A 26877-nucleotide genomic window follows, 5' to 3' on the forward strand; every position below is an offset into this window, starting at 1 on the left:
ATGAGCACCAACCGCTACGAGACGGAGGCGTCGCTGCGCGCGGCCATCTTCGGCGAGATCCTGCTGTGCCGCGATCGCCTCACGCACGAGCGCGTGGTGGTCAAGACCGTGGACCTGCAGCTGGCGCTGCAGCACAAGTCGCGCTCGCAGGAGCTCGTGCAGGAGAACGTGCTGCACGAGGTGGAGGTGCTGAACCGCGTGCGCGCGCTGGGCGGGCACCCGAACGTCATCAATATGCACAGCTACTTCGTGGCCAGGGGCGGCGGCGTGCTGCACATGGTGCTGGACTACTGCGAGGGCGGCGACCTGCTGGACGCGTGCGTGCAGCCTGTCACGGCGGACGAGGACAAGAGCGGCGGCAGCAGCAGCAGCAGCAGCAGTAGTAGTGGTAACAGCGACAGTCAGGACAACCAGAAAGAGGACGCACCAGCAGCACCAGCCACACTAGCGACTCTAGAGGAGCCGAGCCCGGAGGGACGGCGGCGGGCCCTTCCTGAGCGGTGTGGACGGGTCCAAGCGCCTGCACGAGCGCGTGGCGCACCGGTATCTGGTGGACGTGCTGTCGGGCCTGCGCTTCCTGCACAGCCACGGCATCGCGCACCGAGACGTGAGTCTCGAGAACATCCTGCTGCGCGACGGGCGCGCCGTGATCGCGGACTTCGGGCTGTGTGTGCAGGACCCGTCGGCGGTGGGCAGTCCGACGGGGACAGGAGGCAGCAGCGGCGGCGGGGAGATCCGCTGCGTCGAGACGGTGGGCAAGAACTACTACATGGCGCCGGAGATCGTGGCGCGCGAGCGCTACGACCCGCGGCGAGCCGACATCTGGTCGACGGGCATCGCCTTCTTCATCCTGCTCACGTCGTCGCCGCCGTTCGAGCGCGCGGAGCCGTCGGACCCGGGCTTCCGGTACGTGGCGAAGCGCGGCATCAAGGCGGTGTTCACGGCGTGGGGGCTGGGCCAGGACGTGTCGGAGCCCATGCAGGACCTGCTGGCGCGCATGCTGAGCGTGGACCCGGGCGAGCGCATCACGATGGAGGAGGTCTGGCAGCACCCGGTGCTGCGTCGGCCGCGGGGCGGCGCGTGCAACCAGGCGGACTGAGCGGGGCGGGGTGCAGTGTATTGTATTGTAGTTGTATCGAGCCGGCAGCGCGCGTGCATGGGGAGGTCTGTCCGCAGCGGCAGCCTAACGGAGTCGTTGGTGGCTGCAGGACGGATGCAAGTGTCGTCGGGTGTCGGGCGGGCCGAGTCGTATAAGGCGGAATTAGCTATCAGTGGACTAGGAATTGTGCGAATAATGGAGTATTTTAGTTGGCGTCTCTCGCTGCCGTTGCTGCAAAAACTGATGCGATTGCGACGGTCTCCAGTGCGATTTGGCAGATGGCTCACCGGGTTTTAGCGGCGTTTGGCGCCACTCGAATTCAAACCGCGCGCTGCAACGGAACCAATGACGGCGGCACCGAGGGCGGCGACAGCATCGCCCCCTGCGCCAGCGATGCAGCTGGTGGCCGCGACCAAGAAGACCAAGGCGCAGTGGCTCGCACAGGCCGTGCGGCTGGAGAAAAAGTGCGGTGGCAGCAGCAATAGCGTCGCAGGCTCGAGCGGAGGCGTCGGCAGGCCTTCACTGCGCGGACGGCCTCCGGCTCTAGCGCGCCCTCTTGCGCCCCATCCTCAGTCACTCACAGACTCCCGTCTGCCTATTGTTCTCGTGCCGTGCGTCGCAGGAGCTTCTCCAAGAGCGACAGCCTCGGCCAGCGCTTGGTGGAGGAGGCCATGAAGCCGTAGGCATCCGTCGCCGACATGCTCGCTCAGCAGCACCTGCCCGCGGTGAGCGAGCTGACTGACCGCTATTGTTCTCGCTGTGGCCGCCTCGCGCAGGCACAACACGCTGGTGCTGGCCGTCGCCGACGGCGCCGTGCACGGCTACATCCTGTTTCGGCGCAACGGCGTACGTGGCGTGGGAAGAGCAGGAAGGGAGGAGGCTGCCGCCGCTCACCTCGCTGCTTTGCCTCCTGATGTGTACAGACCGAGGGACACATCGACCGCATCGTTGTGGCCGAGCCCCAGCGGCGGCGCGGCGTGGGGCGGAGTCTGCTGCAGTTCGCGGTCGCGACCCTGCGGACGAATCGGTGCGTGTCCGCACGAACGCTACGCTGCCGAGGAGGATCGGGTCGCTGATGTTTTTCGAACTCTGGTGCTTGGGGTGTCCATCTTATTCTTGCGGTCGATCGCTGCAGCGCGGCCGTGCTGCTGCTGGAGGCGGACACGGCCAACGCGGGCGCCATCGCGCTGTACGACTCGCAGGGCTTCGCGCGCACCGCCGTCCGCGCCGACTACTACAAGCCCGGCCGCGACGCGCTGCTCATGGAGCTCAAGCTGTAGGCGGCGGGCATTGGGCGCGGCTGCTTCAGAAGCGCTCCGAAGCACGCGCCCGCTCGGACGAGTAGTTCGTGGCGTGCGTCCGGACGGATTTTTTCGCCGCGCGCGCCGCTAGACGGGTGGTTGTGACGCGACGGCGGCCACCGTTGAAGTGAAGCCGCAGGCTTGGCTCCCTGGGTTTCGTGCCTAAGGTTTTGGTGCGTTGGCTGCAGCTTGCAGAAACGCGGAGAATTGAAACTCGGAGAAAGTGTTTGGAAGATCTCTATGGAGGTTGAAAAAGAAATGTTCGTACGAGTTGTGTGGAGGTTTTGCTGACTTAGCACTGCTGAGAGCTTGAGGTGTTGTGATAAAAATTTTGACGCTCCCTCGCTTGTGTTGCGGATTGTTGAGCAACGGGGTCTTTCGAGTTTTTCAGAGCAGCTTCATGATGATATCGTCCGAAGGTAATCGTTTGTGGAAATTGCGAAGTTAGCTGGAAAGGAAAGTTCGGGCGACGGTCAAACAAGCATTGACTTCATGAATGCCCAATTGGTCAAGACAACATTCGTGGTGCTCGGATACGATCAAGGTATACTTATTCAATGTTCACAAGTTAGGTTTAGGAAGGCCGGCGCTTCCTGCCAAACAGCGATTCAAAGTGCCATTCACTGGCTGAGTTACTTTGTGAACAGAGCTTTGAGCTAATAAACAAAGACATTATCCATAGTGTCAACGAGCTATCGATTGCTTCATCGATACCCAGCTAAGATACTGCACCATCAACATTTTCAAAATGAAACCAAATCCTCATCTGATGGCACAGCAACAGCTGAGTTGTCACCATAACTTCCCTCTGCGTGCGCCACACCACGGTTGGGGAAATCTGGCGGTGTTTAGTTTAGAGGCGGGACGCCGCCCTCAGGCCGGCCCGACGGGCAGGGCTGAAGCCTGTGCTAGAAAACTATAATACTAAGCAAAGGGTGTGGAGTGGTGGGGGTCGAGCGCTTGGTCGCGAGGAAAACTGGAAATGTGGTGGCGCCGCGTGCATAGGGCCATCCAGCGCCTCCGCCGGGCAGCCATGTGTTGCTAGCCCTAGTCCTGGTCGCTGGCTCACGCGCGCGGAAACCTCGCCTTCAGGAACCTGAAGACGAGTGGAGCTTCCTAACCTTTCCCGACCGCACGGAAATTAGCTTTCTCCGCGTTTCTGCAAGCTGCAGCCAACGCACCAAAACCTTAGGCACGAAACCCAGGGAGCCAAGCCTGCGGCTTCACTTCAACGGTGGCCGCCGTCGCGTCACAACCACCCGTCTAGCGGCGCGCGCGGCGAAAAAATCCGTCCGGACGCACGCCACGAACTACTCGTCCGAGCGGGCGCGTGCTTCGGAGCGCTTCTGAAGCAGCCGCGCCCAATGCCCGCCGCCTACAGCTTGAGCTCCATGAGCAGCGCGTCGCGGCCGGGCTTGTAGTAGTCGGCGCGGACGGCGGTGCGCGCGAAGCCCTGCGAGTCGTACAGCGCGATGGCGCCCGCGTTGGCCGTGTCCGCCTCCAGCAGCAGCACGGCCGCGCTGCAGCGATCGACCGCAAGAATAAGATGGACACCCCAAGCACCAGAGTTCGAAAAACATCAGCGACCCGATCCTCCTCGGCAGCGTAGCGTTCGTGCGGACACGCACCGATTCGTCCGCAGGGTCGCGACCGCGAACTGCAGCAGACTCCGCCCCACGCCGCGCCGCCGCTGGGGCTCGGCCACGGCGATGCGGTCGATGTGTCCCTCGGTCTGTACACATCAGGAGGCAAAGCAGCGAGGTGAGCGGCGGCAGCCTCCTCCCTTCCTGCTCTTCCCACGCCACGTACGCCGTTGCGCCGAAACAGGATGTAGCCGTGCACGGCGCCGTCGGCGACGGCCAGCACCAGCGTGTTGTGCCTGCGCGAGGCGGCCACAGCGAGAACAATAGCGGTCAGTCAGCTCGCTCACCGCGGGCAGGTGCTGCTGAGCGAGCATGTCGGCGACGGATGCCTACGGCTTCATGGCCTCCTCCACCAAGCGCTGGCCGAGGCTGTCGCTCTTGGAGAAGCTCCTGCGACGCACGGCACGAGAACAATAGGCAGACGGGAGTCTGTGAGTGACTGAGGATGGGGCGCAAGAGGGCGCGCTAGAGCCGGAGGCCGTCCGCGCAGTGAAGGCCTGCCGACGCCTCCGCTCGAGCCTGCGACGCTATTGCTGCTGCCACCGCACTTTTTCTCCAGCCGCACGGCCTGTGCGAGCCACTGCGCCTTGGTCTTCTTGGTCGCGGCCACCAGCTGCATCGCTGGCGCAGGGGGCGATGCTGTCGCCGCCCTCGGTGCCGCCGTCATTGGTTCCGTTGCAGCGCGCGGTTTGAATTCGAGTGGCGCCAAACGCCGCTAAAACCCGGTGAGCCATCTGCCAAATCGCACTGGAGACCGTCGCAATCGCATCAGTTTTCGCAGCAACGGCAGCGAGAGACGCCAACTAAAATACTCCATTATTCGCACAATTCCTAGTCCACTGATAGCTAATTCCGCCTTATACGACTCGGCCCGCCCGACACCCGACGACACTTGCATCCGTCCTGCAGCCACCAACGACTCCGTTAGGCTGCCGCTGCGGACAGACCTCCCCATGCACGCGCGCTGCCGGCTCGATACAACTACAATACAATACACTGCACCCCGCCCCGCTCAGTCCGCCTGGTTGCACGCGCCGCCCCGCGGCCGACGCAGCACCGGGTGCTGCCAGACCTCCTCCATCGTGATGCGCTCGCCCGGGTCCACGCTCAGCATGCGCGCCAGCAGGTCCTGCATGGGCTCCGACACGTCCTGGCCCAGCCCCCACGCCGTGAACACCGCCTTGATGCCGCGCTTCGCCACGTACCGGAAGCCCGGGTCCGACGGCTCCGCGCGCTCGAACGGCGGCGACGACGTGAGCAGGATGAAGAAGGCGATGCCCGTCGACCAGATGTCGGCTCGCCGCGGGTCGTAGCGCTCGCGCGCCACGATCTCCGGCGCCATGTAGTAGTTCTTGCCCACCGTCTCGACGCAGCGGATCTCCCCGCCGCCGCTGCTGCCTCCTGTCCCCGTCGGACTGCCCACCGCCGACGGGTCCTGCACACACAGCCCGAAGTCCGCGATCACGGCGCGCCCGTCGCGCAGCAGGATGTTCTCGAGACTCACGTCTCGGTGCGCGATGCCGTGGCTGTGCAGGAAGCGCAGGCCCGACAGCACGTCCACCAGATACCGGTGCGCCACGCGCTCGTGCAGGCGCTTGGACCCGTCCACACCGCTCAGGAAGGGCCCGCCGCCGTCCTCCGGGCTCGGCTCCTCTAGAGTCGCTAGTGTGGCTGGTGCTGCTGGTGCGTCCTCTTTCTGGTTGTCCTGACTGTCGCTGCTACCACTACTACTGCTGCTGCTGCTGCTGCTGCCGCCGCTCTTGTCCTCGTCCGCCGTGACAGGCTGCACGCACGCGTCCAGCAGGTCGCCGCCCTCGCAGTAGTCCAGCACCATGTGCAGCACGCCGCCGCCCCTGGCCACGAAGTAGCTGTGCATATTGATGACGTTCGGGTGCCCGCCCAGCGCGCGCACGCGGTTCAGCACCTCCACCTCGTGCAGCACGTTCTCCTGCACGAGCTCCTGCGAGCGCGACTTGTGCTGCAGCGCCAGCTGCAGGTCCACGGTCTTGACCACCACGCGCTCGTGCGTGAGGCGATCGCGGCACAGCAGGATCTCGCCGAAGATGGCCGCGCGCAGCGACGCCTCCGTCTCGTAGCGGTTGGTGCTCATGGAGGTGCCGTTGCAGTGCAGTGCTGCGCTGTGCTGTGCTGTGTGTCCGCCGCAAACAGACGCGTCCGCGTGTTGAAGAGGGAATGAGTGATCGAGTGATCGAGTGAGCGTCTGAAGTGAGACCGTCGCGGGCGCCGACCGAACGCAAATGAGCGCCCTCGTCCAACTGTAAAGTCGCTCGAGATGTCGGCCAACAAGGAGCGCTGATGGCTGCGGCTTCAAGAACGAACCCTAGATGCTGTTGCTATAGCTGCTGCTGCTTGGCGCAGTCGAGAAAGGTCTGTTGATAGGCGACGCCCAGCTGGCGCGTTCTGCGTGTTGATGCGGTGCGGCGCTGATTCGACCGCGTGTTGGTGGCGTCTGGCGAATGGGAACCAGACGCTGCGCGCTTGCGGGCTCGAAGGCGGATCGGGAAGTGCTGCTATAATACCGACCGCCGCTCTCAGTCGCGTGCTGCAGGTCCCAGCTCGGCCAATTCTTCCACACACACATCGTGTCATCATCTTTGGCCGTCCGTTACGGCGGCTTGAATATCTGCTATCTGCTGCAGAATCTTTACCTGCTATCTCTCTCTCTCTCTCTTGCTTCCGCGCTCGAGATGCTCCGAGAGCGATGGCCTGCAGCCCTGCGCGCCTGAAATGGCCGTTGAACTGCATCCGGGCAGCACCACATCGCCGCGGATAACGGGCAGAAACCAGCTCGCCCGTCTTCGCGGGACGGACGGACGGGCGACGACCCCACCCCACTTCTGGGCAGTATGCACGACGCGAAAAAGCTCGCGATGATCTCGCTCTGCAGTGACGGACGGTGCGAGGCCGGCACGATGCCACTGCTGCAGCTGGAACAGGCTTCACACCACAACGCCTTTCGCGGACTGATCCTTATCAGCCGAGCCGGAGGTGGATATCTGCGCCGTCGCATGGCTTCGGCGTCTGCGAAATACGTCGGCGCGGAGCTGGCAGAGGCCTCAGTGGTAGACCCACCTCGCCACAGTCGGATGATAGTAACGAGATGTACATCGGTGAAGTCTGTCTTTCTTGTCGTCGGACGATCCCGGCCAGCTCGGTAGGAATCATCCGAAGGCGATACCATCGCGCTTTTAAGTCACGAATTCGTGAACAGCACGGGCTGGTACTGTTATTTTTTTAAGATTTAAAAATCAGCATGTTAGCGTTCTGGCTAGATCATCGCTAGCGCGACTGGCAAGTTGACGTCGAAGATGTCAATCTTGCTGGTTGATCTTCATCGCTAAGGGATCCTCGTGAAGGCAGCTTGATCATTGTACGCGGCCGACATTGTGCTCTCGCAAGGCCAACAAGGGCAAGTGAGAAAGGTGTCAACGCCCACAACGGACGTTGGCATTTGCTACCAGCACATGGGTGGCAACTCGTAACAGCTGCAGCATTTTGTCATACTTTCTGGCGCAGCGGTTTCTTGCGGGGAACCACGATCTAGCTCGGCAAGCTAAGGCCTTATGGCGCAGCCGCGATCACGGCCCACACCTTGCGGCAAGCAGTGTTCACCTTCGCTTAGGCAAAGCACGAGAAAACGACGTGGTTGAACTGGTCAAGTTGCAGTTGCAGACGACCCTCAAAGATACCATTGCGTTCGTATGCAACTGTTCGTCGGCCACGATGAAATCGGAAACGCCTTCGCGTCACTCGCTTCTACTCCTTAGCAAGCTACTTCACTCCACGGGCACCAGAACGTCATCGCGCCCAACGCGGTTAGTCCTCCGGCGAGATCTCGAGGATCGTGGGGTTTGGCACAATGTGGGCGTCCTTCGAGCCCTCCACGACGCGGCCAACGACCCACGCGGGCTTACCATCCAGTTCGCGCAGCTCCTTGATGAACGCATCCGCGTTCTTGGCCGGCAGACACAGCAGGAGACCCCCAGACGTCTCCGCGGCGAAGCCATCCAGCAGCTTGAAGGAGTTGCCGACGGTCTCGTTCACCTTGACCATGTTCTTGATGATCGGGAGCGTGTGCAGCTCGAAGGACACGTCGCCCAGCTGTGACTTGGCTTGGTTGCGCGCGTGGGCCAAGATGCCAAAGCCCGTGACATCGGTGGCCGAATGCGCGCCGTACTGTACAAGCAGAGAGAGAGAGAGAGACTTAGTATCACCTGATATCAATGGAGAAACTAACCTCCGCAACAAACCTTGTGCATCATCTTGGCAGCGTTCAGGTTGAGGCGACTCATGGACTCGGACGCCATGCGGAACGCAACATCAGCATCCTCCAGGGCCACCACCTTGTCTACGCGCTGCCAGCGCTCGGGTTTCTTCTTCCACTGGAAGAGGTTCACCGCCACCTGCGTGCCGAGCGGCTTGGTGAGGATGATCACGTCGCCGACCACGGCGTTCTCCGGCCGGATGATTTGGCTCTCTGCACAACAGTCAGCCTAACGTCAGTATCAACAAGCACTCCGGCCTTCGCGTGGAGAAGCTAGGCCACCCACCGCTGCGCACGCTCATGGCGACGCCGCCCACAATGGGCCACGGGTTCATGACGGTCTGGCCGCCCGTGACGTTGGTGTGCGCGCGTCTGGCCAGGTCGTTGAAGCCGCGGATCATCTGCGTGGTGACGACGTCGCGCTGCTTGTCGCTCATGTCGCGGCACACGCCGAGGATCATGAGCATGGTGTCCACCTCGGTGACGCCCATGGCGTAGACGTCCGACAGCACGTTGGCGCAGGCGATCTGGCCCTGCACGTACGGGTCCTCGACGCTGGGGAAGAAGAAGTCGGTGGTGGACACCAGGTACAGGTCCTGGCCGTGCGCGATCTTGACCACGCTCGAGTCCATGCCCGGCGTCTCGTTGGGCTTGAGGTCGTTGGCCAGGTCGTCCAGGTAGCCCAGCAGCTTGGCCTGAGGCAGCTTGCAGCCGCAGCCCTTGAGCGCGCTGAAGTTGGTGAGCACGAAGTCCTGCTCGAGCCCCAGCGCCACGGGATCGAAGTCCGCGGCGTCGCTCGGGGCCTGCGACGCCGACGGCGACGAAAGCTCGCGGTCGATGATGTCCTTGGTGTGCTGCGCTGCGGCCTCCATCGCTGCTTGGTGCGTGGTGATGGATACGATACTGGAGTGACACGCATGAGGCAGTGGGCTGTGATTGGAGGATTCGCTTTAGTGACGTGATGTACTGCACACCAAGCGATGATTCATGAGACGTACGAAAGACAGCAGTCACGTGCTCATGCATGTATTTGAAGATAGTTCTACATGTAGCTAGCTAGTTGTTGGGTCTTGGTTGAACGATTTGTTTTTTGTCGCTTGCGTCGGCCGCTGGCCCGGGCTCGTGCAGCGTCTCCGCGCCTTCAGGGCGCAAGCCTTTGCTCTTGCGGCACCCTCGGCCAGGGAGGGGTGTTGTCGGGCGGAGCGCGAGGCGCACGCGCGGGCGGGCAGGAGACCGATGCAAGCTGTTTTAAATATGGCGGAACCAAGTTGGGCTGGAGAGGGGTTGCTCTGGGAGGCGGGCGGCGGCAGCGCGAGGAGACTGGAGTCAGAATTCCGTCATTCTGGGCAGGAGAAAAGGAGGGGGAAGCCCCCGCGCGCTGCGCCGACCGCCGGCGATCGACCCACCGACCAATACACTGACGCGCCGCGGGTCCGCGGCGCCTGTTCTAACGTCCTCTGTCGTCAGGCGAGAGGCTTGCTGCTTCGTTCAGTGCTGGAGAAGCTCGTGAGGCGGCTTGGGGCTCTGCGCTCACAGCCGCCAGCGGCAGCAAGACTCGGCGACGACGTCCAACTTGGAATTCGTCTGCAGAGCGGGGCGGCGGCGGCTCCCCGGGCCGCGCGCTGCCTCGGCGCTCGCAGGAGTCATGAGGATGTGGCTTAACACTTGGAGTCTAGAGGGCATCTCGGTCTTGGCGGCACTCAGCATCTTTTGGAATGAAGCCTTGAGCGCCAGCTCAACCCACGCTGGCGCCACGTCTTCGCACTCGTACCGTAGGGAACGTGCGGAGAAACATCCAGTACCAACACTCTGAACGACTAGGACTGAGTGAAGGTCGGGTCAGGTGTAGCCATCAAGGCAACAAGTTCATAAGGTCAAATATCTGCTGCAGTTTCCATTTCTGGCGCCGGATGAAATCCACGAACGCAATAGTCAATGACGGGCTGGATGCATCAAAATGTTATATATTTGCGAGAATAACCCTGCGTTCGGCACTGCCGGCGGCAGCGCTTCAAAACTTGGCTGCCTATTTGACTGCCGTGAGGATCGCGATGATGGCCACGACCACCAGCACCGCAAAGATGCCGATGCAGATGAGCTTCGTCTTCGAGCACTTGCAGATGCCGCGCTTACGGTCAGCCTCCCGCACGTTGCGCAGCGCGCCCTCCGTGTTCTCCTGCGCGGCGGTCGTGTTGTCCTCAATGTCCACTGCAGCAGCAACACCAACACCAAAAACAGACCGTCAGCACCAACTCCCCACGACGCAACCGAACGTGAACACAGCCCGACGCACCGACGATCTCGCCCTGGTCCTGCACCAGTCCGTCGACCTCTTGGTATGCCGCGTTCACCTCATGCAGCTGCTGGTTGATCTTGACAATGTCCTCCTCTCGTCGCACCAGGTCTGTAGTCCACGAAAACAAAACAGTACGAGTAGTGTCAATCCACCAATCTCTCGGCTAGCAGTCTAGCAATGGAACGCACCGTCCTCGTTGTAGCTCGTGACGTTGGCCTGCGCGTAGATCTGGTCCTCGTTGTAGCCGTCGAAGCCCGCGGGCTTGTCGTCGTCATCGGAGCGGAAGGAGAGCGAGGACTGGCGCAGATTGGACACGGCAGCGCGCTCGGCGGCCAGCAGCTTCTGGCACGTCTCCTCGAAGCTCCGGAGCTGGTTGCGGTAGTCCGTGGACAGCTTGGCCACCTGCGTCTTGCGCGCGCGGCCGCCCGCGGCCTTGGCGCCCTTGTCCAGCTCCTGCAGGCGGCGGTTGATCTTGGCCACGAGCTTGTTGCCGCGGTCCGTGAGCTCCGTGAGCTGCTGGTGGTTGGCGCGCGAGTCCTGCGGCGTGCCGAACAGCGTCATCTTCTGCGCGATGGTGCGCGTGACCTGGTTGAACTGGCCCACGGCCTTGGACGTCTCCTGCACCAGCGCGTTGTAGTGCTCGGCCTCGCCCATCTTGGGCGAGTCGGCCGACATGTAGCTCATGCTCGGCGGGCGAAGACGGCGGCGGGGAAGTGGCGTCGAGCGAACTAAGCGGCCAGGCTAATTCGGGTTGTGCGAGGGAACTGTATTTGGCCGCGCTGTCCAACGCATTGTGTCTCGTGTGCAGAACCGGAGCGACCGCAGCACACGTTTGACTTGCTTTTGTAACCAAGCATTGTAGGTACCGATATCCAGCCTACACCGGCTGGCTCTGAGACGGACCCGCGCTCTCCATGCCCAGGCACGAAGCCGTCCGTTGGAAAATGTTGCTGCTGTATGGGGCTTTAGCGAAGGAGCGTTTCGCCGCTGCCGCTGGGGAAGAGGCTCCGATCATCGCGTGCTGTCCGGAGAAGTGCCGCACTGTCGATTACGGCGTATGCGACACGCGCTATGTCGCTGATTGGCCGAAAAAATCGAACGCCCATCGACCAATCGCAGCGACTCGTGCCCTTTGGCGCGCACAAGTTGAAGTGACTGGTGACAAGCTTCGAGGGCGGCAACGGAGTCTGCACAGGGCCAGCTCCATTCCAGCCGAGATCACCTTCCCAGCTGCGTTGCGTGCATCTAGGAGAATAAAGCACAAGGTGATTGCCGCTTTCGGGTCTTGTAAACGGCCCTGGCGCCGGTGGCATAGCTGCAGCCCAACCGAGTCGAGCTGTGTTGCGTTAGCCGCGCGAACACTGAAACCACGTCTAATCGACCCCTGTATTTCTTGCCCTGCTTATAATTCGCTTAGATAGAAAGAGCCACTTACATTGCCACGGCCACCCATCACTCGCGAGCCATAGCGACAACTTCACTAGCAGCAGCGTTTATCTTCTCTGCGGCTGCAGCGGTGTTACCAGCCACCGAGTCAGGGATCATTGAAGATGATACTAGCCGCACATCGGCCACGGACCCTCCTAGCTCGTCGAAAACAACCAGCACATTCGCCTCATCCTTGACCAGCCAGTCCCGCGGAACGTGATAGTAGCGCTGCACGAAGTCGCCTTCGTCGTTGATGAGCCAGTAGCGACCTAGATCGTGGCCATTGATATACGCACGGCCACGCGTGAGCCCAATGCAATCGAGCAGGATCGATGGTTGCTGGTCCACTGGAGCTGTCTCGGCTGGCAGCTCAAACGTTGGGTACGGGAACGACGTCCAGAACCAACTCATGAGCTGTCTTCCGCCCCGACTGCTGCTGATGGAGGTTCGAGGAACTGGAGCCCACGGAACCGAGGACAGCCACTGCGGTCGATAAATCTCCAACTGCTCGCCCACAAGGCTAGGATACATCTCCCACTGACGCCCTACTGTCAGGTCCTGGTGCCCAACTCGAACCTTGCCGGTAAGCCCCTTTGTGTGGTTGCTGCCCAGCGAATAGATCCCCAAACTGACTGAGACCAATCTCAGGCTGTGTTGTCGATCGACGTCAATATTGGCCGGTAAATGGAATCTGAACTCTTTGGAGCAATTACCTCCAGGGTAGGCCAGACTTCTCTCGCCGATAAGCCAGCCATCGACGAACGCAATGATACTAGTCGCCTCGCATGAGGTTACTTTCACCACTGGTGCATTGTTGTCGATATCGCTTTGAATGTCAGCCGGATCCAAAGTGAACGTGGCCTCGTACGTCAAATAGTCCGATCGGTCCGCTGTCAGTCGGAGCTGTTCTACGGGTCGTTCGGCAATCACACGCCTCCTTGGGGTCAGCGACGAGACATTCAGTTCACTCCACATTTTCCAGTCGAGGGAAGCTGCCTGTACAATCGGCGAGTAGGTTCGATGAACCGTACCTGGAAATGACTTCTGCACATCCGTTGTGTCGAAGAGAAGAACTCCGTCCTTGACGACCTTGATCGAGTACGGAGCCAACTCGTATTTGTTGCTCCTGAACACAACACTCACACTCTGGTTGGCCTGGTTCTCCAAAAAGGCGACTTGGTTTGGCCCCTCTTCCGGGCCGTAGATAAAGGCACGTTGCTGTTGAGACGAAGGATCTGTCGATTCTCCGTCTGCTGGGGCCAGATCATGAGGGTGCAGTAGCTGGCGGTCATTGCGCATCAAAACGTCATTGCACTCGATCAGCGCTTCATGGAGTTTGCGCAAGTGAGATCGCTTCGGCTCGTTGCTGAGTCCGTCGGAATGAAGATTCACTCCATCGGCATACTTGGTAGTCACCCCTGCCGATGCTGCTCTGCCAAAATTGTTGCCACCATGGTACATCTGAGGGAACACACGGCGGCACATCAGTCAGACCGGTACCGTCACGTATGAACAACCCAACACGTACGTAGTAGTTGTGCGCAGCTCCACCGACCGCAAACCACCGAGCAACAGCGTATGCCATTTCCTCAGCGCTGCGTTGGTCATTCGGCAGCGGATTTTTCTTGTCCCTCGCCCAGGTCTGGAACCAGCCTTCGTCCTCCGTCCACACCAGCGGATCAGAGGGGCGTTCCTTCACGTGCTTCACTGCAAAGTCCACGCAGTCGTTGTCGTTGCACGACAGAATAGTGTTCTCAGCCGCATTGGCGTAGCACCTGCACAAATGAATCCGATCAGTTGTCACTAACACGTTGGCGCCAACTACCACTATGCCGAATAAGCGTACATGACCCAGGGGATCGACGTGTCGAGCCTCTTGACCAGGTCGCCGCACCACTCCACGTACTCCGGGTCGTGCATGGCGAACTCGTTCTCGATCTGCGCCATGATGATGGGGCCTCCGTTCTTGGCCAGGAAGGGCCTCGACAGCTCCACCATGTACGCCACGAACCTCTCCATCTCGCGCTGCCAGGGCGCGTTGCTCGCCCTCACCTTCATGCCGGGCACCCAGTTGAGCCACACGGGCAGGCCCCCGTTGCTCCACTCGGCACACACGTAGGGCCCGAAGCGCACGTGCAGGAACAGCCCCACCTCCGCCGCCAGCTCGTAGAACCGCGTGACGTTGGCGTTGCCCGCGAAGTTGAACACGCCGCGCTGCTGCTCGTGCAGGTTCCAGAACACGTCTGCAGCACAGCAAGCAGCATCAACGCATCAGCCTCCCTGCTCTACCCCTCACACTACAGGGTAGTACACTCTACTGCTGGCCTACACATCTCGACGTGGTTGAGGCCGTCCCTCTTGGCCGCCCGCAGCAGCGTCTCCCACTCGCCCTCCGAGCTGCGCGCGTAGTGGACGGAGCCCCCCAGCAGCAGCGTGCGCCGGCCGTCGATCTCGAAGCCGCGTGAAGAGTACGAGACGCTGTAGCCCGACCGGCGCTTGGCCGCGTCGATGTCTGCGTACGTCAGGTACTGGAACTGGGCGCTGGGCGCCAGCAGCAGCGGGTTGGACGCGCGCAGGACCGGCGGCCGCACGCCCACGAAGCAGGCGACGAACAGCAGGACGGCCAGCAGCGCCACGTCCATGCGCTGCAGGCGGCGGCGCGCTCTTCCGGCGGGGGGCGCGCTCACGGGCAGCAGCGCCTCGCAGTCCGCCTCCTCCTCCGAGAACATCTTGGCGAATGGCGGCGTCTCAGATCCTGCCAGGCATAGTGAGCGCAAGTGGAGGGAGCTATCTTTCAGATACGGAGTTCGTGTTTATGGTCAGTCGGTACAGTGTACCGATGCTAGGATGGATACGACTGCGCAGTGCTCACACGTCACATGTTGAAGTTGCCTTTTGATGGTCGCAGGCAGCTCGCCAGCGCTGCAGCACCTGCACGAGGAACGCGCTGTGGTGTTGAAGGAAGAAGGATCTGCACTTGAGACGCTGGCTACGCGCCGGCAGCTGGGCCCTGAGCGCGGCGACGGCGGAGCGCAGCAGCCGCTGCTTGTGCGCGTGCCGCTGGTGGTGCGCGACCAGCTCCTGGTTGAGCCACAGGTCCGTGCACACGCTCTCCCAGTGGCTGAACCACGCGACGAGATCGCGGTGGCGGCGCTTAACGGCCATGAGTTGCATGCCCGTTCGTCGACGTGCTTGCTCAACAGTGATTCCACGCCACTGGTGCAGCCTTCGACGGCGCTGAGACTGCAAGGTTTGTTGCCTCACGGTGCGGAGCTTCTGCTTGAAAGCGGAGAATGCCTTCCACTGGTAGAAGCATTCGTCGGAGAGACTGCGGAAGTACCGGCAGCGGAAGGCTTCGATCTTCATCTTCAGTTGATTCATGCGGTTGATGTGGTGTCGGAGAGCGCTGATGCAACGCCATAAGAGGTGTGCTCGAGCGAATGCATCCGCCTGTGCACGTTGAAACTTGCGATACTTGGCGATACCGAACCACTGCATAACCCGGCCCCAGTACTTCTGTTGGTGGCAGAGCTGCCAGTGACTGTATGCACGCTTGATCAGATCGCGAGTGCGGTGGCTCTCTGCACTGAGAGCTCGTAAGGTAACGATTACTCGGCGTTTGCGAGTCTCGACGAGCTGAGTCCTTACTTGTGCTTGAAGTTGGATCAGTTGAAGTCTCAACTGTCGCCGACAAACTAGGCCATGAAAGCATCGGCGTAATATGCTACTGTTGTAGTGGAGTTGCGCTTGATTCAAGTGATAGCGCTTACGCTTCCAGTACTGGCACCTTCGTTTCCACAAAGAAAAACTCTTTCTGCTCGAAAAGCGCTGCCGGAAAACAACAGCCAATTTGATTGTGGCGTGCTCTTGTCGCTGTGTGGCCACCCAAGCACACCACTTTTGCCACACGTCCAATTTAACGAGATTGTCTCTGAACTTCATAGCCTTACGCAGTCTTTCGTTCAATTGCCTTCTAGCCGACACATACCGCTTCCAAGCGTCAAATTGCGTTTGTGCTCGAAAATGTTCCTGGTAGAGAAACATTGTTCTCATCCGCCGCAGCACATGAACGTTTCGATTCCAGAGGTTGAATGTCTTGCGAAGAACTGTGGTGGTGTTAAACGTTCGAGCCGTCTTATTTTGCTTCTGTGCTCGAGCAAATGTTTTCCAAGCACTCCACGCACTCTGTTCCACGTGAACACTATGAAAAACTCTCGCCTGTAGCCGCTTTTCGCTCATGGATAGCCGTTTCTGCCAATACGCTTTCCAGCGCATAAATGATTCTTCCTTTTGGTTTCGCTTAAACGCTCGAGTCAAATGGACATACTTTGCTCTCCATTGATGGTAGTGTTGCCACCGCCGGAAACACTTGGTCATGGCTTTGTTAGCTCTAAAGTGCTCTGCTCGGATAATACGCTCACGAGTATTTTTTTGTACATCTCGCCAGAGAAGTAGCTTGTCGAGACCATACATCAAGCGCCTCCTGCCAAAATACTGGGCGGCTTCGATTTCGTTGTGGTGTGCCCGACCCCATACGACAGCTACCTGTCTCCATTTTCGGATAGAACGAGACAAGACGAGCATTTCAGACTTGTGCACCTGAGTATCTCTACGAATCAACTTCACTTTTCTTAGCGCAGTATATGCTTTCCATGTACGTAACCAGTTGCGAGCAATGCGGTGCAAGTTGAAGGCGTCTGCTAATTCTCTGTTTTCTCTCTTTTCGTTTTCAACCGCTACGAGCCTTTTCCACGAGGTAAATGACTTACGCAACAGAACTTCAATGGAATAGTAGCTTAGAATCCACACAAGTTGCTTCTCCTTCTCGTGACAATGTGTGAGGTATCGCTGCCATGCTGTCCAGGTCTTATCTCGAAGCTTCGTTTCTCGGAATCCAACCGCTGTCGCAACCTTGACCCTCTCCGCGATTCGTTCCTTGGTGTGATCATACCACCTGCGCAGCATAGCCGCCTGCAAGTACTCGAGTCGTCGGTAACCCATAGTTCTAATAGATCTGCGCCAACCTACCACACGGCACCAGCGAGACCAAATCATTCTGAAGCATGAGACCCGATACAATGCGTCGCTCTTGTTTTGAAGAGCTCGAACACAACGTTGTGCATGCGACTTCCACGCTAAAAGGTGTCGGCTTTGGTGATTCTGGATGTATCTTTGCTTCGCCAATGAGCGGCGACATCTTTGTAAGTGCTTGATACCAACGAATTGTTTCCACTGTCTCCACATATACCTTACTCCATTGATTCGACCGACTGTTGCAGCTCTCACGACGGCTTGCCGGGATTTAGCTTGCTTTCTCAAGCGCCCTACTGCTCGTTTACACAGGTACCGAACATGATAATCGTCTGCCCGACAAAGTTGGACCTGGAGCTTACGGTGCTGTAAAACGTTCGCCTTCCATTGAATGAAAGTAGCTCGGTACAAATTATTCCGGAGCAGTTGCCTAGTCACCAAGATATTGCGTCGAACTTTAGTAACGTACTCGCACTGCTGTCGCCAGCTGATCCAGACTATACGAAGAAGCAGCTTCCTACGAAAAGTGTAGGCAATAATGTAGAGTGTACGCTTATTTCGGTAGCTCCTCCAGTTTTGAAAGACTAGACCAAGAACAATTCTTGATCTGTGCTCAAGTGCGAATTTGAACTGTCGCTTCTCAAAGATAATGACCTGCGTAACACTGTGCCACCTCTGAAACATTCGTGACAGCAAATTTTGCTGGCGTCGACGTGTTTCGAATCGTCGCTTCGATAGCTTATGACGAACGGCAGCGTTGTAGTCTTTCCACACGCGGAGACACCGTGTCAGCAATACCCTAGAGTATAGCCGCAATGCTTTTACTTTCTTCGAGCGACTATTTGAGCTACAGCGACAATTTTCATACCACAGGGCCACTGCTTTCGAGAGCCCCCGCGAGTTAATGTGACTTATGGCGAGCTGTTCCTTGTGTCGTAGCGCAGATCTTTTGAACCACAGTTGTTGCCAGTGAAACATCATTAGGCACAGAAGATACTCGCCGTAAAATTTATCCGCGGTAGCGAGTTGTTGCCGTCGACGTTGACGTTCACAGCAAAACTCAGACCATTGTGTGACTCGAGCTTGAAGATGTCTCTGTATGAGCGTGTTTCTCAGGCTAGAGCTGCCTAGCTTGAGTTGGTTTGACCGTCTTGTCTCCATATACCAAGCTCGAAGAACGTTCACCTGCAAGAAGTTATCATGGGCGGTGATAGCTACGTATTTCCTCTCATTCGACGCTCGACGGGTTTCGAGAAATTGAAACCAAGCGTAGAAAGAGCGACGTTGCTGACTTTGCCATTGAAACTGAAGTGCAGCCCACTCCCGCGCTCGATGATCCGCCCTCTGTCGCACAACCGAATACCAAGCGTGCAGGCAGTTCGTCATTATTTTCTTGTCACGAAGGTGCTGCCTATATCGAAAGAGTTCTGCTTGACGACGAAGTTCTCTTGTTGCGACGTACCAATTTTGTAAGGCCCCAATTAATATCCGACGAAAGTAGTGTGATAAGGCTTTGCTGTCCAGTTTTCTGGATCTAGCTCGTCGATGAGCGAAAGAAGACCACCGTCCTACCGCCATGGCGTACCGGCGCTCGCAATAGTATTGAGTTGCCGCACGCATGATATTTCGGTGTTCTTTAAGCTCTCGGCAAGTGCGCTTCCACCCCAGCAGTGAAAGTCGTATCAATTCTCGATCTAGTTTGCGAGTCGCCCTGCAGACGTGAGCATGAACTCGCCATAGCTGAAAAACCGACTTGACACTACGTCTAGACTGTTTCTTTCGGAAAAGTTTCACCAACCTATTGAAGCACCTCTTTCGCAAAGTTATTCCATACCACTTGCTTACAACGCGTTGGAGATGGGTAGCTTCACTTCTGCTCCGTTGCTGCACCACAGCATTTCTCCGCGACACTTTGATCCTGCACCAGTTGTACCAAGCACGGAAATGATTCGTAGCTCTTACGTTCCTGCGTTTCAACTCAAATGATGCTACCATCGACTCGATGTGCAACCACCTCACCCACTTCACCATGCAAGTTTGCTGCAATAGTGCATTCCAGCGCTCGGACACGTGGATTTGTATTGAAAGAAGTCGTTGGGACTCTGCTGTTCGCTTCCGCCAATTACGAAGAATCCGGCCTAATATCCTTGCATTGACAGACAGTCGGAAGGTCTTCAGCCTAACGCGTTTTTGAGTATTTACAGTCCACACCTTAAGCACTCGGGTTGCTAACTTCCATCGATGCCACCGTATCGATGCATTAACTTGATCTCGCCGAGTTTGTGCTACTATGGCTGCTGATTGGAGCGCTTGAACGCAGTTTTTTTTCGCATTCAATTCGTAATGCCGTCGGGCTAGATCGATCACTACCTTCCGTTGCCTCGTCCACTCAACAAACTGACCCCAACCTTGAATAGCGTGCCGCAAACATATTCGATACCGAAAAAAGTCTGCTAGTAAACCTTGACGAGCACGTACTTCCCTTCGGGTCAAATATCGCCTCCACTTCCTCACTCCACTCGACAAACTAATTCGCTTCTCATGATCAATCGACAGTAGATAAAAGGGGTCATCAAAAATAATATCCCTCCATAAACGCAGCACCGACACCTGTAGCTTACTCTGATAGTGGGCAACAGCATCAGCACATTTCAAGCGTTCACGTGTTGCATAACGTATACCATCTTGAAAAGATCTCAAGACCAAATGCATATGCTTTCGACATATCTTCGCTGCGAGTTGATAACACTTTCGTGTCTGTAGAATGCAACGGTGCCAGTGGTGGAAAACATGCTGTCTTAGACGTGCTGCACTGGCTTCTCGCCGCCGAACGATTTCACGCTCAACCCGGCAATGACGTTTCCATGCAAGGAATGCCTGGGGCTTGATGATAGAGCCATAAAATTGGTCTGCATCTTCGCGTTGCTTTCTTTTCCGTTTGTAGATATCGCTTCCGCACTTCCACGCGCGAATGAACGTTTTTAGCTGCTTTTGACGATGGAAATTCGTGGCTTGTACGAGTTGGTGAACGCGTTTCTTTCTTGAATGGTCCACGCTACATTTCCATTGACGGAAGCAAGCGTATATCGAGCGTAGCTCCGTTCTAAACTGCCGTCGCTTTTCATTAGAGTTCGGGGCGACCAGAAGCTTCGCGTTAGGCGAACTATACCACTTCTGTAAGTTTTGCTCGCCAATGGCATCCGGTGGAAGCATGGCCATTCGAGTTGACTTGCAATCAGCAGTAGTCGAATTACTGTTTCGATTATTTTCCGACTCCTCAGCATTCGATAGGCTGGTATGGCGCTTTAGGATCAGATTTCTTCGTGGTGGGGGCAATCCAGCTGAATCGTAACCAGTTGGCAGTGGCTTAGTTGGACGAGTATGGCGATGAATCTGCTTCGCGGATCGACGTAACGCAAAAACCACCCACTTCCACGCCGAGAAATGTGTCTCGATGACTTTCCGCCTCCAGTAGAACAGAGCAATGAACATCTGCTGATCGTCTTCATCCACTGTCGTCACATACACTTCCCCAGATTCCGCAAGTCTTGGTGATGATAATCGTCCGTTTGTCGGTCGTCGCTGATAGTAAGACCGCATAGACTGCAGGTTGTAGGGGGAGGCCTATACAGGTCGGCAAAAGCGTCAAGTTATCAACACAGCTCTTAGAATGCATTCTACGAGCAAATACTCACGACGAAATCTTGGTATGCTCTTCTTGCCATTGGGTTCCTCACTCTGTCAACCTTTTGATCAGTCGCCTTCATATGCACACCAACGCAAGAGTAGATCAATTCCCACAAGACGCAAGACATAATACCCCATGCTCAATCAAAGCAGCAAGAATGTACCTTTCCGCGCGCTGTCCATCTGTGAATCGGTCGACCACGAGTTACTGGTACCCTCTTAACGTGTTTTGCTCCATCTTCATCATCCGATGACAACTCTGAAGAAGACGGGGAGGAATAGACATTGAAGTCTTCTTCGTGTGGGTACCGCTGTACATCGCGACGCGGTGATGTGGTCCAGCTCGTCGGCATCTTGAGCGGTGTGTTGCTCAACCTGAGCCGAGCTGGAGCTTATGCGCTGAAGTCGCCGACTGGTGACCATGAAACGACGTGCCGCTTCCCCAAGTAACGTACATGAACCAGTCCGGTCCGGCATGACGACCCGAATCACTGCTATTCCTTTGTCTGTGCGAGGTATCGCACGTACACACCCTTATACACGAGCTCGAATATCTGCGCCTGGACGTCGTCATAGATTGTTTGCTGCAACTTCTTACCGGGGGTCGTGATGACCTTCTTGATTTTCTTGCGCTGTGCCGCCGTGATCACTTTGATGCGACGGGACTTGATGTAGGTGAGGTAAGTGTTCACTGCGCGGGAGCGAAGTGTCTTGCTATCGATGCCATTCTGCGCACATGGCATGCCACGATCTTGTTAACGAGAGGTTGGTTGAACTAAAGCAAGATTTCAGTGGCCTACCTCCTTGAATTCCTCGATTGAAATCCAAAAGGTAACAAGGTCTTCAGCGAATTCCTGTTTTGCGAACGTTAAAAAGGTTGCCAAGCCCTCGGGGTCCTCCATCAGCAGGTGCCTGAAGTTCTCCAAATGCCTAAAGAGGACAAAGAGCAACATCAGACTTCGTGCGATCTGGTTCCAGTACAATAACGACATCCCGCCAGCAATGTACTTTTCACTCTCGTTGGCCAGTCGTTCGAGGCGTCTTCTCTCCTGCTCGATCTTGTGCAATGTGATGAGGTCCTCGTTACTCATGTTGACCGTCTCTCGCTTCGCGATAAACTCATCCAATTGCTCTTGAATCTCTTTCAGACATTTGTGCGAAGCCGGAAGTGCTCTTACACGAATACTAAAAACATGGCGGCATCTTCGAACAGCCTCACAGTAGTTTTCCGTCGCGTCCTGGAAGCAAATCACATGAAACTTGTCAAATGTCTACGTCAAGACCGAAGACACGCTTTCGGCTTACTAGGCTACGGAGTAGTATTGCAGTAGCCGTGAGAATATCCTTGTGATCTAGAGGGAGAACACTTTCAAACAGTGAAAGTGCGTCTTGCATTGTGTTGAAACATTGCTCGAACTGATTTGTGTCCTGTTGTAATCAAACCCACGAAGTTTAGTTTAAATATTTACCAGTATTCTCGCCGAAATGTTACTTAGTACCTGGGAAATTCGTGCCCTGCCGATTGCGATCTTCAGCATCGTAGGATGAAGAATACCGAGCGAGTCTGCAACCAGTCTTTCTACCTTTCCCAGTAGCGTTCGGGCCTGGTCATATTTCTTCTGTGTTGTGTAAAGTGCTGCAAGTTCGAGCTCGGCCAACTGCGTGAAAACAGTATCTTCACCCGCCTTAGCTGCATGCTTTGCTGCAGCGACAGGTACATTGATTTGCATTTGAGAAATCGCTTTCTCTTTTGCTATTCGTTGTTTTCGCTGGTATTTATCAACCTCTGGATCAACTGGTGTCGGTGATATGGTGCAATGAGGAACATGATCATCTCTGAGTATCAATTTGCGCATCTCGGCGACGTAGCTAGCACTCTTCGCGACAGTGTGTTGAAGAGAGTTTTCTTGGTTTGTTTGGACGACTTCTTTGAGTACGTGCCCCACATACAGCTCCGGTGTCAGCTCTTCATATTGATGGTGTCTACGATAAGCCAACTCATGCAGTCGCGCATGGCATTTATCGCACAATACCTGGTCGCAAGATGAGCACCGCTTACGAGCTCGACTCTGTTGGCAATTATCACAAGTAGGGAACTTGAGGCGGCCGGCCGGGTCCAATGGCAACGGAGCAATAAGTCCGTTTCGACGGCCGCGAGTTCTGGCAGCTAGAATACGCCCCCGTTCCTTCTCGTACAGTTCCAGCCGATGTTTATCTCGTTTCAAAGTCTCTTGCTTAATTCCCCACTTACGAATCGAGGAATCGTCGACTGGCTCCTCATTTCCATTGTCATCATTAGCATTATCAGGCCCTGTGGAGATGCTGTCATCAATACTGCGGCTACTGCCATCACTCGCACCCTCGAGAGTAAACGAAATGTCCGCCTGCGTCAACGAAATTAAGTACTCAGATTTCAGGAAGTTCATGGGGGATATTATACTCCCCAGCACTAACGCCGGAATGCTGTCGCTGCCACGAGCACGGTGCTTGATTGTATATTCAATTGCAGGACTCGGATGGTCGAAGGCATTCAGATAATAAAACGCATCACGACCAGAAAAGTCCCGAGTAAACATACTGCAGCCGCACTTCATTAGTAACTGTATCATGTCAACGTCGCCGCGCTTGCACGCAATCATTAAAGCATTGATACCCTCCCGGTTTTGATGGATCGGAATGCAGTTGCTCTTGAGACATAACATCACGTCGGCATACGTTCCACTGGCGCAAACGATCAACAGTGGCGTATTCCCGTTGTCATCTTCGTAGTTCGGGCTGAACTGAAGGCCTTCAGTCGACAAGTGTTCTCGTATTCTACCCAGATCATCAGTGCGCATAGCCTTGTCCATTTCTGCCATTCGCTTGCGACGAAGCACCCGGTTAGTTGACAACGAGCTTAGAACCTCGCCGTCCTCCTCTTCGTCTTCGGCTTTCAGCTGTGCCAAAAGGTTCGAACTGGTGAGAGAGCTGCTCAAGATTGACACGATGCTCGAGTTACGCAGTTGAATCGCCCAGTCTAGTGCAGCCTTCCCTCCTCGATCTCGAAGCTCTTTACTTGCCCCGTAGGCCAAGAGAACCCGGACTAGGTCGGAATTTCCCGATATTGCAGCTTGAACGAGTGTCGATCTGCCATCGCTGTTCACGCCATCAACGTTAGCCCCGTACTCCAACAGCGCACGTAATATGTTCTCGCGGCCTTTGTCTGCAGCTAGCAGCACCGCGTTGACACCGCTCTTCGTTTCATGATTCAAATCAACTTTAAACTCGACCAGAATGCTCAAAGCAACCACGTCTCCCGTCATAACCACAGCTAGAAGTGGTGTGATCCCGGCCGCAGTCTCTGCATTAGGAGCAGCGCCCAGCTCCAGCAACTGCCGCAGTACCCTCAGTTTGCCTTTAAAGATCGCGACGAGTACAGGCGTGAATCCGTTCTCACTCTCGTGGTTCAACAGATCCGGCGAGCGATTGTCTGAAGAGGACGCGGCTGGGTCGAAGAGGGGCACCAGTCGGTCCCAATGCTGGTGGTAAACGGCGTGCTCCACTTTCTTCCTCACGCTCGACGCGAAGAACGAGTGCATCAGCTGCCTGAGCTTGTTCCTCTTGGCAGGGAGCGCGTCCAGTCGGCCTTTCGCCTCGCGCGACTTCTTCAGCGCCAGCTCCTTCTCCGCGATGCGAAGTTCGAGCAGCCGCAGTCGCTGAATCCCAGCAGCACCGGGCGTCGACAACGACAGCCCGAGCTCCACCATCCTCTTCCTCGTCTTGGAGATGGCCGCGTACAGCTTCAAGTCCTCCAGCCGCTGGGCCTCCAGCCGCCTCCGCTCCTCCTCGTCGCGGTACCAGGCCTCCATGGCGACCGAGAGCCGCTCCTCATGCTCCATCTCCCGACATCTCGCAGCCAGCTTCTGCAGCTCCCGCTCGCGCGCCTCCGCCTCGCGCCTCTTGCGCTGGAGCTCGCGCTGCTGCCGCCTCACCACGGCGTTGCGCCTCTGCTCCAGTCGCGCGTGGGCCTCCAGCCACTCCATCTCCACCAAGTCGCGGATTGACACATCAGGCCAAAGCTGCCCTCCTCTATTTTTGCAGCCACGCTACGTGCACTAGCTTACCAGTAGAACGACCACCCCTACGGGTAGAATACCCCCCACCCAGTGCCACGCACGAGAGGCGGACTTTGATGGCCAATTGGCCATCAGCGAGTCTCGTCCGGAACCGTCCATGAAAGTCTCCTGGTTGCGCAGCGTCGCAGATTTGGGCCCGCCAGCCAATGGGAGCGCCGCTGACGAGGCACTGCAACTTGCTGGGCTGGCAGTTCCCGTTGCCTCAGTCCGCAGCCCCTCACAAGCGAAAATGACGTTCCCCAATCGCACCAGCTACCGCCTGCGCCCCCGAGAGAAGTCCCAGTCGAGTCTGACGGCTGGCGACGTCGTCCGCGCTGAGTCTGCAGCGAGTGGCGCGGCATTGCGCCATGAGACGCCAGACGGGGGCGGCGAGGACAAGGCCGCCGAGCCTGCAGGCCCGCCACCCGCCACCTCGTACATGCAGGGCCACGCGCTGCTGCTGCTCACGCACAAGCTCATGGCGCTGGTCGCGCAGCCGGCCAAGCTCCTCGCCGCCCTGGTGGGCGACTGCGACGACCGCACGTCCAAGCAGAGCTTCTGGCTCCGCGCCGTGGCCTACCAGCACGCCGAGCTGCGCGGCCTGTGCGGCGCCTGGTGCTGCCTCGTGGAGGAGCCCGACCGGTACGCGCTGGGGCCGGCCGACGTGATGCTGCTCAAGGCGGCGCTCTACTACTGGCGCCTGTGGCAGCACGTGTGCATGCTGTGCGTGGACGCCGTGGCCAGCCTCGAGGAGACGGCCACGCAGCCCCGGCCAGCGCCCAAGCCGTGGACGAGTCTGCCGCAGAAGCGCGAGGCGCCGTCCATCTCGCCCTCGTTCGAGGACCGGTGCTCGGACGCGCTGACGCAGGGCATGGTGCTGTCGGGCGCCGGCATGGCCAAGCGCTCGCGCATCACCAAGCGCTCGAACGAGTTCCTCGTGGCCTGGTTCCTCGCGCACAAGGACAACCCGTACCCGTCGCCGGACGAGCGCACGGAGATCGCCGAGAAGACGGGGCTGGCCGAGCAGCAGGTGCGCAACTGGTTCGCCAACATGCGCAAGCGCCACTGGAAGCCCAACCGCACGAACGCCAAGAAGCCGCGCTGTCTGCTGGACTACGTGCTGCGCCAGACGGAGGTCTGAGCGGCCTGTTCTCTGTGTGTCTTGTGTGTCCTGTAGCTGCTGCGCCGCGGCGGCTCACCCGTCCCCAACTCCACAAGTCCATTAACCTCAACGTAGCGAATCTGTACGAGCCTGTAGCCACATAAACGAACTCCCACCCGCGAGCCTCTTTTAAAGTAGTAAGAGCCGACGTCGTCGTACATTTTTCTGCTGGGTTTTCATTGGGCTTCTTGCTGTCTACGCGTCCGTCCGCAGGTGGGGGCTGCCGCGTCTAGTCCTCCTCGAGCGAGGGGGCCTCGCCGATCTCGCCCTTGACGTACTTGTACTTGCCGTCGGCGCGGAACACCTCCTTCTTGCCGCCAGCGGCCGCGGGGGCGGACGGCAGCGCGGCGGGCTTGAGGCCCAGCGTCTCCTCCTTGAAGGCGGGCGTGAGCGCCGGCCAGGCCATCCAGCCGACCAGCAGCGCTCCGGGGGCGCCCCACGGGGCTGCACGCACACACGCACACGACACCGTCAGCTGCGAGCGATAGAGCGAGAGACAGCAGAGGCAACGAACGCACCGTAGCCCGTGAGCTCCTTGGCGAGGTGGGTCAGGCGGGCGGCGGACATGGCGAAGGCGTCGGGGGTCGAGGGGATTCCGCGGGTGCTTTGCGTGAGTGTGGGAATCGAGCGGCTGCCAACCGCCCTCGCCTGGATTGGCTGGCGTTTGCACCAATCATGGAGGGAGAAGAGCAGAGACACGAAGAGAACTGCGCAACGGACTGCAAGTTGAAGTGGATGAAGGATAGCAGGTTTCGGTGATGATGGCGACGGGAAAATACTTTGTCCGGAGAAAGAGAGCCCTCTCTTTGTAGTCCTTAGTTGCAGTACTTACCGCGGTGCGAGTGGCCTGG

General features: G+C 57.8%; 12 protein-coding genes across 13 annotated transcripts; 3 read left to right on the forward strand and 9 right to left on the reverse strand.

The window, feature by feature from the left end:
- On the forward strand, positions 1–1099 carry IUM83_05346 (CAMK protein kinase; the record flags this gene model as incomplete). The annotated part of the gene is made up of 2 exons (XM_067929479.1): positions 1–500; positions 586–1099. The coding sequence occupies 2 exons, from the start codon at positions 1–3 to the stop codon at positions 1097–1099; spliced, it is 1014 nt and encodes a 337-aa protein (XP_067799510.1).
- Positions 1100–1492: 393 nt separating this feature from the next.
- Positions 1493–2379, forward strand: IUM83_05347 (Ribosomal-protein-alanine acetyltransferase; the record flags this gene model as incomplete). Its single annotated transcript, XM_067929480.1, has 5 exons — positions 1493–1563; positions 1722–1778; positions 1876–1945; positions 2023–2126; positions 2235–2379. The coding sequence occupies 5 exons, from the start codon at positions 1493–1495 to the stop codon at positions 2377–2379; spliced, it is 447 nt and encodes a 148-aa protein (XP_067799745.1).
- Positions 2380–3775: 1396 nt separating this feature from the next.
- Positions 3776–4662, reverse strand: IUM83_05348 (Ribosomal-protein-alanine acetyltransferase; the record flags this gene model as incomplete). The annotated part of the gene is made up of 5 exons (XM_067929481.1): positions 3776–3920; positions 4029–4132; positions 4210–4279; positions 4377–4433; positions 4592–4662. 5 exons carry the CDS (start codon positions 4660–4662, stop codon positions 3776–3778), a joined length of 447 nt encoding a protein of 148 aa, XP_067799612.1.
- Positions 4663–5055: 393 nt separating this feature from the next.
- Positions 5056–6153, reverse strand: IUM83_05349 (CAMK protein kinase; the record flags this gene model as incomplete). Its single annotated transcript, XM_067929482.1, has 1 exon — positions 5056–6153. The coding sequence occupies one exon, from the start codon at positions 6151–6153 to the stop codon at positions 5056–5058; it is 1098 nt and encodes a 365-aa protein (XP_067799752.1).
- Positions 6154–7880: 1727 nt separating this feature from the next.
- On the reverse strand, positions 7881–9200 carry IUM83_05350 (Selenide, water diKinase; the record flags this gene model as incomplete). The annotated part of the gene is made up of 3 exons (XM_067929483.1): positions 7881–8240; positions 8315–8541; positions 8615–9200. The coding sequence occupies 3 exons, from the start codon at positions 9198–9200 to the stop codon at positions 7881–7883; spliced, it is 1173 nt and encodes a 390-aa protein (XP_067799787.1).
- Positions 9201–10354: 1154 nt separating this feature from the next.
- On the reverse strand, positions 10355–11308 carry IUM83_05351 (syntaxin 7-like protein; the record flags this gene model as incomplete). 2 transcript variants are annotated; one of them, XM_067929485.1, is made up of 3 exons in its annotated part: positions 10355–10536; positions 10622–10717; positions 10813–11308. In XM_067929485.1, 3 exons carry the CDS (start codon positions 11306–11308, stop codon positions 10355–10357), a joined length of 774 nt encoding a protein of 257 aa, XP_067799728.1. The 2 variants fall into 2 exon arrangements, with proteins under 2 accessions (XP_067799728.1, XP_067799727.1); XM_067929484.1 differs by having other exon boundaries at positions 10622–10732.
- Positions 11309–12076: 768 nt separating this feature from the next.
- On the reverse strand, positions 12077–12463 carry IUM83_05352 (Beta-galactosidase 5; the record flags this gene model as incomplete). The annotated part of the gene is made up of 1 exon (XM_067929486.1): positions 12077–12463. One exon carries the CDS (start codon positions 12461–12463, stop codon positions 12077–12079), a length of 387 nt encoding a protein of 128 aa, XP_067799788.1.
- Positions 12464–12978: 515 nt separating this feature from the next.
- Positions 12979–14781, reverse strand: IUM83_05353 (Beta-galactosidase 5; the record flags this gene model as incomplete). Its single annotated transcript, XM_067929487.1, has 5 exons — positions 12979–12989; positions 13084–13513; positions 13581–13827; positions 13899–14295; positions 14382–14781. 5 exons carry the CDS (start codon positions 14779–14781, stop codon positions 12979–12981), a joined length of 1485 nt encoding a protein of 494 aa, XP_067799772.1.
- A 139-nt stretch (positions 14782–14920) lies between these two features.
- On the reverse strand, positions 14921–20808 carry IUM83_05354 (Beta-galactosidase 5; the record flags this gene model as incomplete). The annotated part of the gene is made up of 3 exons (XM_067929488.1): positions 14921–15458; positions 20610–20707; positions 20779–20808. The coding sequence occupies 3 exons, from the start codon at positions 20806–20808 to the stop codon at positions 14921–14923; spliced, it is 666 nt and encodes a 221-aa protein (XP_067799775.1).
- Positions 20809–21264: 456 nt separating this feature from the next.
- Positions 21265–25005, reverse strand: IUM83_05355 (Beta-galactosidase 5; the record flags this gene model as incomplete). The annotated part of the gene is made up of 7 exons (XM_067929489.1): positions 21265–21498; positions 21571–21700; positions 21779–22008; positions 22076–22198; positions 22270–22472; positions 23022–24792; positions 24874–25005. 7 exons carry the CDS (start codon positions 25003–25005, stop codon positions 21265–21267), a joined length of 2823 nt encoding a protein of 940 aa, XP_067799774.1.
- Positions 25006–25114: 109 nt separating this feature from the next.
- IUM83_05356 (homebox and aldo/keto reductase domain-containing protein) lies at positions 25115–26005 on the forward strand (the record flags this gene model as incomplete). Its single annotated transcript, XM_067929490.1, has 1 exon — positions 25115–26005. The coding sequence occupies one exon, from the start codon at positions 25115–25117 to the stop codon at positions 26003–26005; it is 891 nt and encodes a 296-aa protein (XP_067799793.1).
- A 250-nt stretch (positions 26006–26255) lies between these two features.
- IUM83_05357 (uncharacterized protein) lies at positions 26256–26593 on the reverse strand (the record flags this gene model as incomplete). Its single annotated transcript, XM_067929491.1, has 2 exons — positions 26256–26470; positions 26545–26593. The coding sequence occupies 2 exons, from the start codon at positions 26591–26593 to the stop codon at positions 26256–26258; spliced, it is 264 nt and encodes an 87-aa protein (XP_067799790.1).
- Between the last annotated feature and the right edge of the window lie 284 nt (positions 26594–26877).

This window comes from Phytophthora cinnamomi (genome assembly GCF_018691715.1).
Source record: "Phytophthora cinnamomi strain GKB4 chromosome Unknown Contig4, whole genome shotgun sequence".
In the NCBI taxonomy this organism is placed as follows: Eukaryota; Oomycota; class Peronosporomycetes; order Peronosporales; family Peronosporaceae; genus Phytophthora; species Phytophthora cinnamomi.